Source organism: Thalassophryne amazonica, chromosome 7 (genome assembly GCF_902500255.1).
Source record: "Thalassophryne amazonica chromosome 7, fThaAma1.1, whole genome shotgun sequence".
Taxonomy (NCBI): Eukaryota; Metazoa; Chordata; class Actinopteri; order Batrachoidiformes; family Batrachoididae; genus Thalassophryne; species Thalassophryne amazonica.
Window position 1 is genome coordinate 76,731,446 of NC_047109.1, and position 13,517 is coordinate 76,744,962.

The following is a 13,517-nucleotide window of genomic DNA, read 5'->3' on the forward strand; positions in this document are numbered from 1 at the left end:
TTGCCCCATCCCCAGTGGAGACGGTGCCTGCTCCCAGACCACCAATAACCAGCAAAAATCTATTTAAGCATAAAAATTCAAAAAGAAAAAAATAATATAGCACCTTCAATTGCACCACAGACTAAAACAGTTAAATGTGGTCTATTAAACATTAGGTCTCTTTCTTCTAAGTCCCTGTTGGTAAATGATATAATAATTGATCAACGTATTGATTTATTCTGCCTAACAGAAACCTGGTTACAGCAGGATGAATATGTTAGTTTAAATGAGTCAACACCCCCGAGTCACACTAACTGTCAGAATGCTCGTAGCACGGGCCGTGGCGGAGGATTAGCAGCAATCTTCCATTCCAGCTTATTAATTAATCAAAAACCTAGACAGAGCTTTAATTCATTGAAAGCTTGTCTCTTAGTCTTGTCCATCCCAAATTGGAAGTCCCAAAACCAGTTTTATTTGTTATTATCTATCGTCCACCTGGTCGTTACTGTGAGTTTCTCTGTGAATTTTCAGACCTTTGTCTGACTTAGTGCTTAGCTCAGATAAAGATAATTATAGTGGGCGATTTTAATATCCACACAGATGCTGAGAATGACAGCCTCAACACTACATTTAATCTATTATTAGACTCTATCGGCTTTGCTCAAAAAGTAAATGAGTCCACCCACCACTTTAATCATATCTTAGATCTTGTTCTGACTTATGGTATGGAAATAGAAGGACTTAACAGTATTCCCTGAAAACTCCCTTCTGTCTGATCATTTTTTAATAACATTTACATTTACCCTGATGGACTACCCTGCAGTGGGGAATAAGTTTCATTACACTAGAAGTCTTTCAGAAAGCGCTGTAACTAGGTTTAAGGATATGATTCCTTCGTTATGTTCTCTAATGTCATATACCAACACAGTGCAGAGTAGCTACCTAAACTCTGTAAGGGAGTTAGAGTATCTCGTCAATAGTTTTACATCCTCTTTGAAGACAACTTTGGATGCTGTAGCTCCTCTGAAAAAGAGAGCTTTAAATCAGAAGTGTCTGACTCCGTGGTATAACTCACAAACTCGTAGCTTAAAGCAGATAACCCGTAAGTTGGAGAGGAAATGGCGTCTCACTAACTTAGAAGATCTTCACTTAGCCTGGAAAAAGAGTTTCTTGCACTATAAAAAGCCCTCCATAAAGCTAGGACATCTTTCTACTCATCACTAATTGAAGAAAATAAGAATAACCTCAGGTTTCTTTTCAGCACTGTAGCTAGGCTGACAAAGAGTCAGAGCTCTATTGAGCTGAGTATTCCATTAACTTTAACTAGTAATGACTTCATGACTTTCTTTGCTAACAAAATTTTGACTATTAGAGAAAAAATTACTCATAACCATCCCAAGATGTATCGTTATCTTTGGCTGCTTTCAGTGATGCCGGTATTTGGTTAGACTCTTTCTCTCCGGTTGTTCTGTCTGAGTTATTTCATTGGTTTGCTTCGTCCAAACCATCGGCATGTTTATTGGACCCCATTCCTGCCAGGCTGCTCAAGGAAGTCCTACCATTATTTAATGCTTCAATCTTAAATATGATCAATCTATCTTTGTTAGTTGGTTATGTACCACAGGCCTTTAAGGTGGCAGTAATTAAACCATTACTTAAAAAGCCATCACTTGACCCAGCTATCTAGCTAATTATAGGCCATTTGCAACCTTCCTTTTCTCTCAAAGATTCTTGAGAGGGTAGTTGTAAAACAGTTAACTGATCACCTGCAGAGGAATGGTCTATTTGAAGAGTTTCAGTCAGGTTTTAGAATTCATCATAGTACAGAAACAGCATTAGTGAAGGTTACAAATGATTTCTTATGGCTTCGGACAGTGGACTTATCTCTGTGCTTGTTCTGTTGGACCTCAGTGCTGCTTTTGATACTGTTGACCATAAAATTTTATTACAGAGATTAGAGCATGTCATAGGTATTAAAGGCACTGCGCTGCGGTGGTTTGAATCATATTTGTCTAATTAGATTACAGTTTGTTCATGTAAATGGGGAATCTTCTTCACAGACTAAAGTTAATTATGGAGTTCCACAAGGTCTGTGCTAGGACCAATTTTATTCACTTTATACATGCTTCCCTTAGGCAGTATTATTAGACGGTATTGCTTAAATTTTCATTGTTACGCAGATGATACCCAGCTTTATCTATCCATGAAGCCAGAGGATACACACCAATTAGCTAAACTGCAGGATTGTCTTACAGACATAAAGACATGGATGACCTCTAATTTCCTGCTTTTAAACTCAGATAAAACTGAAGTTATTGTACTTGGCCCCACAAATCTTAGAAGCATGGTGTCTAACCAGATCGTTACTCTGGATGGCATTTCCCTGATCTCTAGTAATACTGTGAGAAATCTTGGAGTCATTTTTGATCAGGATATGTCATTCAAAGCGCATATTAAACAAATATGTAGGACTGCCTTTTTGCATTTACGCATATATCTCTAAAATCAGAAAGGTTCTTGTCTCAGAAGTTGATGCTGAAAAACTAATTCATGCATTTATTTCCTCTAGGCTGGACTATTGTAATTCATTATTATAGGTTGTCCTAAAAGTTCCCTAAAAAAGCCTTCAGTTTGGTTCAGAATGCTGCAGCTAGAGTACTGACGGGGACTAGCAGGAGAGAGCATATCTCACCCGTGTTGGCCTCTCTTCATTGGCTTCCTGTTAATTCTAGAATAGAATTTAAAATTCTTCTTCTTACTTATAAGGTTTTGAATAATCAGTCCATCTTATCTTAGGGACCTCGTAGTACCATATTACCCCATTAGAGCGCTTCGCTCTCAGACTGCGGGCTTACTTGTAGTTCCTAGGGTTTGTAAGAGTAGAATGGGAGGCAGAGCCTTCAGCTTTCAGGCTCCTCTCCTGTGGAACCAGCTCCCAATTCAGATCAGGGAGACAGATCCCTCTCTACTTTTAAGATTAGGCTTAAAACTTTCCTTTTCGCTAAGGCTTATAGTTAGGCTGGATCGGGTGACCCGGACCATCCCTTGGTATGCTGCTTTAGACGTAGATTGTGGGGGGGTTCCCATGATGCACTGTTTCTTTCTCTTTTTGCTCCGTATGCATCAATCTGCATTTAATCATTAGTGATCGATCTCTGCCCCCCTTCACGGCATGTCTTTTTCCTGGTTTTTTTCCCTCAGCCCCAACCAGTCTCAGCAGAAGACTGCCCCTCCCTGAGCCTGGTTCTGTTGGAGGTTTTCTTCCTGTTAAAAGGGAGTTTTTCCTTCCCACTGTTGCCAGGTGCTTGCTCATAGGGGGTCGTTTTGACCGTTGGGGTTTTTCATAATTATTGTATGGCCTTGCCTTACAATATGGAGCGCCTTGGGGCAACTGTTTGTTGTGATTTGGCGCTATATAAGAAAAAAGTTGATTGAGTTGATTGATGTACAATTATAATTATATATAATTATATATATATATATATATATATATATATAATATTAATTAATATAATATTATTATTATTATTAATATATAATGCTAATTATAAGGTAACTTGCATTTCTGAGGATTAATGTTATTGTTGAACAAATAGAGTGCTCTCAGTCAATCTAAAATGTTACAAAACCTCAAACTTGAATGTTTAACAAAGCAAGTGTTTGTTTTGGCTTTCTCAGTGGAACATATATGTTAGACAACTATTATTGTGCAGAATTATCATACAACTAAATGAAAAACTAACATTTCCCATCTTACTTGTTTATTTTCCTTTATTTGAGTAAGTAAAACTTTTGACATCTTAAAATTATTCAGTGACAAATATAGCCACCCTTCTTTTCAATAATTGACGTGAGCCTTCCATCCACAGAGTCTTGTCTGTTATTTGATCTATTGACAATCAACTTTTCATGCAGTAGCAACCAGAACCAATCAAACATTGTTCAAAGAGGTGTACTGTTTTCCCTCACTGTAAGTCTCATGTTAATCAAGGGGTCACAACTTCTCAATGAGGTTTAATTCAGGTGAGGATATGGGACAGGTCATTATTTTGTCATCTCTGAGGTTTTTGCTGGCTAGCCAAGAAGGGGAGTACTTGGATGTACCTGGTGGAGCACTGTACTGCAAAAAAAATCATGGCCTTCTTGAATGATGCAGACTTTTTCCTGTAGCAATACCTGAACAAAGTATCATCTAAAACAACGGCAGTAGGTTTGGGAGTTGATTTTAAGCCCATGTACAAGTTGAAAAGGTTCAGCAAGCTCATCTTTAATATCCCTCCTCCACCTTGCTAGCATCTGACTCACAGTGGTGCTGTGTGTCCATGAGTGATCCAGCCACAGGTCCATCCATCAGGTCCATCAAAAGTCACTCTCATTTCATCTGTCCAAAAAAAAAAACCTCAGAGATGTCTCTGAACACTCAACAACTTGTACAGTGCATCTGGAATGCATTCACAGTGCTTCACTTTTTCCACATTTTGTTGTTACAGCCCTATTCCCAAATGGAGTAAATTAATTTTTCCCCTCAAAATTCTGCTCACAACACCCCATAATGACAACATGAAAAAAGTTTTTTTTTAATTTTTGCAAATTCATTAAAAATAAAAATGAAAAAAAAAAAATCACATATACATAAGTATTCACACCCTTTGCTCAATACGCTTTTTGCAGCAATTACAGCCTCACGTCTTCTTCGATATGATGCCACAAGCTTGGCGCACCTATTTTTGTGTGGTTTTGTCCATTCCTCTTTGCTGCACCGCTCAAACGCCATCAGGTTGGATGGGGAGTGTCGGTGCACAGCCAATTTAAGATGGCTGGCTGAGCCACTCAAAGACATTCATAGAGTTGTCCTGAAACCACTCCTTTGAGATCTTGGCTATGTTTAGGGTCATTGTCCTCCTGAAAGATAAACTGTCACCCTAGTCTGAGGTCAAGAGCGCTCTGGAACAGGTTTTCATCCAGGATGTCTCTGTACATTGCTGCATTCATCTTTCCGTCAATCCTGACTAGTCTCCCAGTTCCTGCCACTGTAAAACATCCCCACAGCATGATGCTGCCTCCACCATGCATCACTCTGGGGATGGTGCCTGTTTACATCCAAACATGACACCTGGTATTCACACCAAAGACGTCAATCTTTGCCTCATCACAGCAGAGAATTTTGTTTCTTGTGGTCTGAGAGTCATTCAGGTGCCTTTTGGCAAACTCCGGGCAGGCTGCCATGTGCCTTTTACTAAGGAGTGGCTTCCGCCTGGCTACTCTACCATATAGTCCTGATTGGTGGATTGCTGCAGAGATGATTGTCCTTCTGGAAGGTTCTCCTTTCTCCACAGAGGAATGCTGGAGCTCTGACAGAGTGACCATTGGGTTCTAGGTCACCTCCCTGACTAAGGCTCTTCTCCACTGATTGCTCAGTTTAGACAGATGGCCAGCTCTAGCAAGAGTCCTGATGGATCCAAATTTCTTCCATTCATGGGTGATGGAAGCCACCATGCTCATTGGCACCTTCAAAGCAACAGAAATGTTTTTGTACTTTCCCCAGATTGGTGCCTCAAGACAATCCTGTCTCGGAAGTCTACAGACAATTCCTTTGACTTCATGCTTGATTTGTGCTCTGACATTCACTGTCAACTGTGGGACCTTATATGTAGACAGGTGTGTGTCTTTCCAAATCATGTCCAATCAACTGAATTGACCCCAGGTGGACTCTAATTAACTTGTGGAAACATCTCAAGGATGATTGGGGGGGGGATTTCTGCATTTTGGAATAAGGCTGTAATGTAACAAAATGTGGAAAAAGTGAAGCACTGTGAATACTTTCCGGATGCACTGTAGCTCAAGACACTCCATGTGGGCTTCAGTTTTTGAATACTGTGGCATTGGAGGATAATGTGTTTCTTGTGTGGTCATCTTTAATTCTTCTCATGTCTTTTGCAGTTAATTTGCATCTTTTCTCCTCCATGTTTAATGTGACCCTGTTGACTACTTGCAACAAAACCTCTGATTGTTCAGTGATCACACCTTCAAAGTTTAGCTATTTCAAGAGCTCTGAAAGGCATTTTACAATTTTACTTTTCAGTGTCTGTTACACTAGGCAGCCAATCTGCTCTGTGTCAGCCTGATCCTGTCAGATCTCAAAGCTAAGCGGCGTGGGACCTGGTTAGTACTTGGATGGGAGACCTCTTTGGAACACCAGCGGCTGTGTGTGTTTCTCCAGGTAAAACTGGAGTTGTGTCAGGAAGGGCATCCGGCGTAAAACTTGTGCCAAATACCAATGCAGATCTGACTGAATCCGCTGTGGCGACCCTGAACGCAAAACAGGAGCAGCTGAAGGGATGAGTGTCTGTTATACTAGAAAGAATTTTACTATAATTGTAATGTTGTAATGCTTTTTCATTTGTGTAGTCTGTGAAGATAGCATTAAAGTAAGGATTTCATACACTCTAAAATAAAGCTTTGAATGTTGAATCTTTTGCCACAGGTAAAGAATCTGCCTAATAATTCTGCACATCTTTTATATAGGGTGTTAATCACTTTAGACTACACCCCCATTACAGAAATACATGGAGTTTGACAGTATGCATTGACATGATGATAAATAAACATTCATTTGCCTAATAATTATTCATGCAGTGTACTGAGGTGACCTTATACACCAAGTTTCACCTTGAGGCACAACGTCTCAAGATATAACATGTATGCTGACCACATGAACATACACACAGATGCACACACACAGTCAACAGTTCCTGGACCTGCTCTGCTTTCGGCAACACAGACAAAAATGATCGCTGCATCAGCACCCACCGCACAATCTAATCACCTCTTCAAATCTTCCCTCTCCAACAAGTTTCATTTAATTAAATCCATTATTATTTTTATTTAGATATTGTGCATTACAATGTGCTTGATAGTTAAATGTGACACTCTCATGTCCAAACATGAAGAGACTCTTGGGGTTTTTAACAGACCCTAAAAACAACAAGTGTAGCTGTTCAGGTGCTCAGGATATTAATGATGCCATAACAACACTTTTAAATTTAATTGTGGTTCAAGGCAAAGATAAGGACAAATGCACGAGAAAATGGTGACGCTGCTGAAACATATGTGATCAAGCTGCAGGAAGACGCTCACACGTTATAAAGGATAAAGGATGTGATTTTACTTTCAAATAGTGGTCCAGGAAATTAAAGTTCCATTTTCATTCATAAGTCAGTGGTACTACACAAAAGCACTTATGAGGACTGGGGTGTGTATGCATGTGTGCACGTGCAGGGGGCTATAGATGAACAGCCAATAAATGAAAGAACTCCTTCCATCCTTGTTCTCTCTCACAAACTTAAATAAGACTCATCGTGTTTCATAATGCAACAAATCCCAAAAATGCAGTCGTGCAGATTTTCCTCTTCCTCCCTCGTTATCCCATTTCATTTGGCTCATTTCGTCTCTATCTGTAGCACGGTAATCATTCTCTCTTTTTCCCATTTCTCTATCTGTGCCTCTCTCTCTGGCAGCTCTGGGGTCCGTCTCTCCTTCCTTAGGTCGCCCCTCTCCACCTTACGTAAGTTGAGTCTATTTCTCCCGCCCTCTGTGGACTCTCATCTGACAGTTATGAAACAGCACAGGGGGATTTCAGAAGAGGAAAGAAGGATTCAAAAACTCAGCTCTCTTCATTAAGGCTCATATGCAGGGGAATTAAAGCAAAGAAGAGAGTGAAATGAACGCTGCCAGGAGAAGTGTATGCTTGTGTGGCACACAGAAAAGCAGCCAGCATGAGCTATGCTGACTGCACAAAACAAGCTCAGGGTTAAATGAATCATTTGGCAGCAGATGCAGAGAGGCCGAGTTACTAATAGAGCTTTTCAAACAAATTCTGTTTTACTTTGGCCAGCGCCTCAGTTTGAAATGTCAACTGAAGGTCAGGCCCATCAACAGAAGAAATTATTTAATCGTAGGAATAATCTTTATTGTTTTCAGCCTGAATGGACTCTTTGATCTCACTTACAGCTGTTGGGATCAGAAAAAAGAAGATGCTGTCTCAGTTGTTGCCATGGTTACCTTGCCAAAGCTGCCTTTTCCCAGCACCATGAGGAAGTTGAAGTCATGGATGTTCACTCTGACCTTTCCTATACCTGGAGAGTGGACAAGTGGACAGGATGGAACCAGTGATGGGGACAGAGCCATAGGGAAGGGTTCTGACACTGAGGCAGGTATCTCCTGAGGGAGAGGTGGTGCTGCAGAATCAGGCTGGGGTTCCTGGAGAATTGCAGAGGGACATTTAACAAATTAATTTCTGGATGCATTCCAGTGTGCATGAGTACACACACACGCACGCACGCACACACATACACACCTTCTAACACTGGTGTTTCATCATAATCAAGCAGAACAATCCTGCTCCCTGGTGGAGGTGGGGTGCAACATAATTTATTGTCTAATTATTTAGCTGTAATGCCAGGTGTAAATCTTTAGTTGTTTTCTCCTGTAGACAGGACTGCAACAGGCAGATGCAGAGAGGGAACTTGATTGGCTTGCAGTGCCTCCATCCACCTTGCAAGAATTTCAGTTGTCTCACCATAACTGCACCAGAAAATTGACATTTGCCATTCAAAGTTCTGTTTTCTGTTCCCACCAGCCCCATTCTATGAATGATCTGACACTATAGCAGTCCCAGTTTCCATAGCGCCCACAGGATATTAAATATTGGACTAGGATCAGTTGGACAAGTTCCCATCAGTCACAGAATGCAATTAATTAATTTTTTTTTCTGTCATTTTGTTTGCTTTGGCATGCTAGCATGATTAAAACAGATTGTTTCCCTGATAAAAAACCCCCTCCATCCAGGAATCAGAACATGGTGAAACTGAGAAATGGAAGGTCATCAGTCCAACATTCAAGTGTCTCTACCCTGATGGTAAGTTGGTGCTAGTTGTGTAGCTTTTCGTTAGCTTTGTCAGTAATTTTTCTTAAATTTCCCAAATTTGTATATGTGTCCAGTCAGAAGAGTAAGCTGGAAGATACATTGGGCCTTTAGATGAGAGAAGTGATCTGAATTGAGGGTGTGAAATCTTGATCCAGTTGTGATATGTAAATGATTAGTATTGTTGTTCTATCTATTGTGTATTATTGTGTGAATTTTTCCCTACCACATAAGGTATTTACGTACCGCCATATGGGGCACAATATTTGCTTTTGCCTGAATTTTCCAAAGTTCGCCGAGCAATGTATTTCCAGCTTCTTTGTAACCCGTGGTGTATTCAGAAAAAAACCTAAACAAAACAAAAAACATCAACTACATATAAATAAGACTGCCTAACTACAAACAAAGTAATAATAAGTACATACCCTGAAACACAACTGCATCCCTCCATGCAGAATAACGTTCTGCTGTCTGGTGCTTCTCCTGTTTCACATGGCTTCCTATGTAAACAAAGTTGTTGTCCCTTTCTGACTTCCATGTCCTACGAGTTCCATATGACAAACACCTGATAGCCATTGTCACATTTATGTTGTCTGATTCTTTCATTTGTCCGTCCACAGTCAATAAGCTGGTAAGCATTCACGTTGCTAACAGCTGGTAAATTTTTCAAGTCCCACCACATCCCGTTGAGATTGTGAACAAATCTGTCTGCAGTCGTCAGTTGCAGTCACCCGCAAGTCCTTGTCCTCTCTGACACGTCGTGATCACACTACAAAATCAGGTAAAGTTGTGCAGCTCTCAGCGTTCTCTTCCATTGCAGGGAACACCCCTTACAGCAAGAAATTTTTATGACCACTGGGACCTTCATATTCCTAAAATTTGCACACTCCTCCATGGAGACAGACTTTGGGATAATGAATGTGACAGCAACAGTAAACAAACAGTAAAATAACTACAAAAGAAGGTGCTGCTAAGTGAAAATTCATCACTCTATGCTCCTGGAGGTGCGTTTGACTGGTAAAAGACTAAAAAGGATGTTGATGACACAACGCATTCTGGGTTGATTTTTCCTATGTGAGGTAAGGGAAGTAACAAGTATGTTGCATACACTTGAAAGTTACATTAAAATCTATATATCTATATATTCCCCATCTGAAAGGAAAATCACTAAGGTGTCCTTGAACAAAGTCAATCTCCAAGCTTTCATGGTGTGCAGGTGCGCAATTTGCATGTCAGCATGTTGACATCAGTGTGTTGGAATGGGTCAGTGCAAGACAAGATGGATATGTGTGAAATCAATGGAGTCCATTTACTCCTACAATCCCCTCCCCCAAGCCCCCCAAAAATCTCTGGAACCGCCACTGGATGGAAGGCTGCATAGGCAGTGTAAGCACTGTGTCTTACAAGCTGATCAGACAGTCACAGGACAAACTCGCATAAACACTGTAAAAGTAAAGGACTTGATCCGTTTTCGTAAACAAAATGCTGTCAGTGTTTCTGCACTATGAGGCTCTGAAGCTGTTGTTCTCTAAGTTTTTTCTTTTTTCTGTGAATTTCCTACCTGCAGGTCTGGGTCAGGCACAGGGATGTTATAGTATTCTCCCTCATCTTGAGCCAGCAGTTTGAACCAGCCGCTGATTGGGCGTCTGAAGATTTCACTCACTCCGAATGACAGCGCTCCCATGAAATCATTCCTAGACGTGCGATCCCAGTCCCACACCTCCACAGACAGACGCCTGTCCCACTGCTGACCATGTACTGAGCTGGATACAAGAACCCAGAATCTCAAAGTCATTAGGGAGAGAGAGGACTCCAGGTCACATAATACAAAACAATAGGGTGGAATTAGCTTTGCCATGTTCTCTAAGTTTTCTAGTACTTCTGTATTTCTTCTCTTGGAAGAGAAGAAATGTGGAGGTGTTAGAAAAATGCATAAAACCACATTAAAATTCAGCATGTGGTGCCTAATGAGATCCATTTTGTTCCAGACAGCTCTCCTGTTTCCCTGTTGGATTGCGGCTGCACAGACTTACAAGGTGAAGCTCTCATTCCAGACCGGGTTGAGCGTGGAACGGATGGTCTTGGTCTTCTGTTTGCTGTGGCTTTTTGGATCTGGAATCAGTTTCATTTTAACATACGGGTCTGAAAGGCCGTTGGGATCCATTGGCATCAGGTTCCGAGCCTCCCGCACTGGGAATTACAGGAGAAACAAAATACTGTATCTTCATCACCTGCAGATTTCTTCTTGCCTGGACACTTCCCATGATGCAGCAGTTTTTCTCACCTGTGACAAAGACCTCCTCCTTCTCTCCTCTGATAGTCAGGTGGATCCTCCCTCTCTTCTCTGTATGGTCCTGGCCACACAAACTGGGAACACTGGTTTCACACCGTCGATGAACATTCATATCACAACCTCACAATCAAAACACGCAAATGAGGGTTGCAGCAATGATGCTTCCATTACCAGCATTGGATTATAATTGTGTTTTACTGTCTGTAAAATATCAGAAAAAATGTCCACCACAATTTCCAAAAGTGAAATGTGTGATTTTCCAATACTAACAGTAATTTATCCCTATATATCTCCCACATTGAAATAAAAGCCATCAGATGTAAGATATTTGGTATTACTTCCACAATTATCTAAACAAATGGATGTTAGTTTCTGTTAAATAGTTTCAGCTCTAATAGATATGCTCTCATCAGTGCATGCACATGAACACAAACAGAGGCAAAAAACCCCCATCAATTTCATCTGAAAACCATCTGCACTGATCTGAAAAGACATGACATTGAAATCAATCATAAATTGTGATAGCTGGCATTTTAATAACACAAATGTTCATCTTTTAAATAACATTATATATATGTATGTGTGTGTATATATATATATATATATATATATATATATATATATATATATATATATATATATATATATCACTCTTGTTAATTTAAATTTCAAACTGGCTATAAATCTCTACAACATTATCTATATTAAACAAAAAATATAAAACATGATGAACATGATGGATGACATAATTACTCACACCATTTAAATCTAACAACAAATCCTTTAATGGCTGTGGTTACAGGGTGCAGATTGTATCACTTTTTGTCCCCTGCGCTTTGCAGAGCAGGGATGAGATTAATGGTGTCAGGTTCACAGAATTTCCATAGCTTGGTAAAATCTACTGTGTGTTCAGCTCTGCAGTTTTTCAGTTGTGCTAGTTATAGGTGAGGATCAGTGAACAAAATCAAAATAAAATAGGCTGTTCTATCAAGTTGCTTGTGAAGCCTTGTTGCTAATCGCACAGCCCTGATGGTAACCAAGGCCATTGTTGGTTGTTGGTTGAAATCCTGTTGTTTTACTACACTGATGTAGGGTCAATGTATAGTTGTAATGTACCTGATGTTTACACAAGTAACAGTGTCCTTCACGATCACCAGGACCCTGGATTTAACAAGCAACACGATAGTCATTTTGTATGTTAAAAGAAGCCATCCTGGCCCAAAATAGGAGTGACATGAGTCCTCACCTGCATTTATTAGGACCCATCATTTTACAACTGAATATGCAGTAGTTTTTATGTAATTAAAAGAAATTTTCAGTCATTGACTCACTGTCTGATTGGCTCCTTTAATTCTGTACTTGCCCTGCTTATTTCACCAAAAATACATCATGTTGTTGAGAGGTTTTCTTTTGAGATTAAACTTGTTAATTTTGATTAATTTTTGTATCAAGCTTTTTGTATAAATATTTTTTCCCTTGGTTTATATCATGAAATAATATGTAAAACCTCAAGGTTCCGAATATCCACAACATTTAACATCCATATTTCTGTGTCACTTCAGCTTCCCTTTCGCTTTTATTAATTTCCTTAATGGACAAAGATAAATAAATAATTAAAATACTGTAGTTTTGTAATCCTTTACCATTTACATATTAATGAGTAATGACACTCACTTGCACATTTCATGCCCTGGTGGATGAGGCCGTACAGCAATGAGCCACAGTGGTCACAGAACGTGGGACTGGAGTATGTGTGAATTTTGAATGCATGTCGACTTTTTATGTCCTGAAATGCAACACAAATGCAAGCAGCCAACAGCTGAAGTGAGACGTATCGCATAGTTATTAAACACACACACACGCGCACACACACACACACACACACACACACACACACACACACACACACACACACACACACACACACACACACACACACACACACACACACACACACACACACACACAGTATGATGAGAGTAGATATGGTGAGCGTGGTGTTCATGGACAAGCCAATTAGTTTTCTCCTCTGGGATAGAACATATAAATGGGAGTGCATCAAGGCACAGCTGTGTGTGTGTGTGTATATTGTTCAGTCAGGGATGAATCATTTTTATTTCTCTTCACCTCATGATAGTCTCCCACCCCCATGGCTCACTCTCCAAAACAGTTTACCCTCTGAGCCTCTATTTACTCCGTTGCCCCCTTTCTTTTCTTTCCCTGACTCTGTGTGCCATTTATTCCTCATCCCAGATCACAAATGCACATGCTGATGGATGCAAAAAGGCACACATTACCTGTGACATTATTTCTGTGGCAAGT

The 13,517-nt window shown here is 40.2% G+C and overlaps 1 protein-coding gene across 4 annotated transcripts in view; it reads right to left on the bottom strand.

Moving 5' to 3' along the window:
• Positions 1–13,517, bottom strand: part of prkcg (protein kinase C, gamma) — a 52,858-nt gene that overhangs the window by 14,533 nt on the left and 24,808 nt on the right. For all 4 annotated transcript variants that reach the window (XM_034174619.1, XM_034174618.1, XM_034174617.1 and 1 more), the window contains 5 exons: positions 12,870–12,981; positions 11,187–11,315; positions 10,936–11,092; positions 10,464–10,665; positions 8,041–8,238 (listed from right to left, as the gene is read on the bottom strand). In XM_034174619.1, coding sequence (XP_034030510.1) covers positions 8,041–8,238; positions 10,464–10,665; positions 10,936–11,092; positions 11,187–11,315; positions 12,870–12,981 — 798 coding nt within the window. The remainder of the gene's footprint in view (positions 1–8,040; positions 8,239–10,463; positions 10,666–10,935; positions 11,093–11,186; positions 11,316–12,869; positions 12,982–13,517) is intronic.